The 1,717-nt window shown below is 29.7% G+C and overlaps 1 protein-coding gene across 1 annotated transcript in view; it reads left to right on the top strand.

Moving 5' to 3' along the window:
• Positions 1-276, top strand: part of LOC112906041 (calcium-binding mitochondrial carrier protein SCaMC-2-like) — a 1,533-nt gene extending 1,257 nt beyond the window's left edge. The window contains exon 2 of the mRNA XM_025979609.1: positions 123-276. Coding sequence (XP_025835394.1) covers positions 123-257 — 135 coding nt within the window. The 3' untranslated portion in view covers positions 258-276. The remainder of the gene's footprint in view (positions 1-122) is intronic.
• Positions 277-1,717: the final 1,441 nt, after the last annotated feature.

Here is a 1,717-nt window from a genome sequence, read left to right as displayed (position 1 = left end):
TAAGATATATTAATAGCTACTTAAAGGTATTTTTAATTCAGTTACATCCATTACAAAACTACCAAGTATAGTAAAGATTTCCTTAGTGGCAAATTTTCTGAAGATTTTCTCTCTTGTTTTAGACTTTTATCCAAAGATCGGATAAAACTCAAAGTGGGGACGTCTCCCTGGTAGATTTTGTTCACTATATAAGAGAACATGAGAAAAATTTACGTTTGTATTTTTCTCATCTAGACAAAAACCAAGATGGTAAGTGAAATCCATTTTTTTTTTCTTATTCATTTTCTATTTTCTTTGTTTTTTGTAACTTTGAAAATGTTGTTGTCGTTCGACTCAAAGCTGTATAAATAATATCCAAAAGGACGCATGAGATTAAGATATCGATTTTTCTTAGGTGCGGCAAAACGTTAAAGCTCTTAATCAGTTTTAACATTGACCTTTGACACACAACTGAGTGAAAATTTGGGGTGTTCTCGAAAAGGGTTGGGATAGGTTAGTACATGGATGTCATTATCCTTAAAACGTTGTAGCTTCCCATCGATTAGTTGTCCCATTAAAATTTAATTAATCATTTTATTACTGGCCATCTTTTCAAAATATTTTCATTATCTTTTTGAAGAAAGCACTATAGAATTTCATATTTTTAATTTAGATAACTGTTAGAAAATAACATTTGTTTACGCATAGTTTAAATGTTTGTTTGGTTTGTTAAATTTTTATTATTGTTAATTAGAACTGTGGAATACATAATACATTTTTAATTATAAAACATACGAGTCCTTTGGATTTTATAATAATTTGTCTTCTTTCACATAAGAAAATTGAAAAAAATCTTTTACTTATTGTGATTTTTGTTGCAAAAAAAGTTTGTTGAAATGAATTTGTTGCCTGTGTGTTGCCCATGATTTTATTAATTTCGGGAATAGAAGTGAGGCGCTATAAATGGCAATCTTACAATTGTCCTTGAACAAGAGCCAATTTAATTCATTATAAACTGGCACTGTGCGGTGCTATCTGGCACAGGCGCAATTTTTCTCGGCCCAACTTTTTAATTTAATACGTTGTATGATGTTAAAATTGATAGTCTCGACTATCATAATAGATGCTAATGGAAAATTTCGTCGCTTACAAGTGATTATATCAATTGATATGACTGGCATTTGAATTCGTGCCATATCATATGTTAAAAAGCGAATGTCGAAGTTTCTCCTTAACTTTTACATTTTTATATTTAAATAGCCCAGTGAATTGGTTTGAATTATATGAATAGAAAGTGAAAAAAAAGGAATAAAACCTGCTAATTTTGTGTTCCAACATAACATAAAATACTTACTCAAGTTATAGGTACAAAATTATTTAACTGACTCACAATAAATGCCGTCTTCAGATGAGAGAAGATTGTGATGCAGTTACAATAGTTTAAAACATCTCATTTATTCAATTTTTGTCTTTATTTATCTATAAAAATAGAACACCGTTTGATATTCTTGTAACATTTACTTATAAATAATACAATTGTACTTGAACCAATTGTATTCGAGAATAATATTTTTTGTTTTTCGAAGACATCGCTTCTACGGATGTATTTGATATTAAACCCACCGCTAATAACCCTTGAAATCTCAAATCACTGTCAGACATTACAACTACTTCGTTCGTGTTGTCTTTTCCTGCCGTAACCTTATAATCCCAACTTAACTGCTTTCTTGCTGTTTGT

The sequence above is a fragment of the Agrilus planipennis genome, unplaced genomic scaffold (genome assembly GCF_000699045.2).
Source record: "Agrilus planipennis isolate EAB-ADULT unplaced genomic scaffold, Apla_2.0 scaffold1522, whole genome shotgun sequence".
NCBI classification, from domain to species: Eukaryota; Metazoa; Arthropoda; class Insecta; order Coleoptera; family Buprestidae; genus Agrilus; species Agrilus planipennis.
This window is presented reverse-complemented; position numbering and strand designations above follow the sequence as displayed.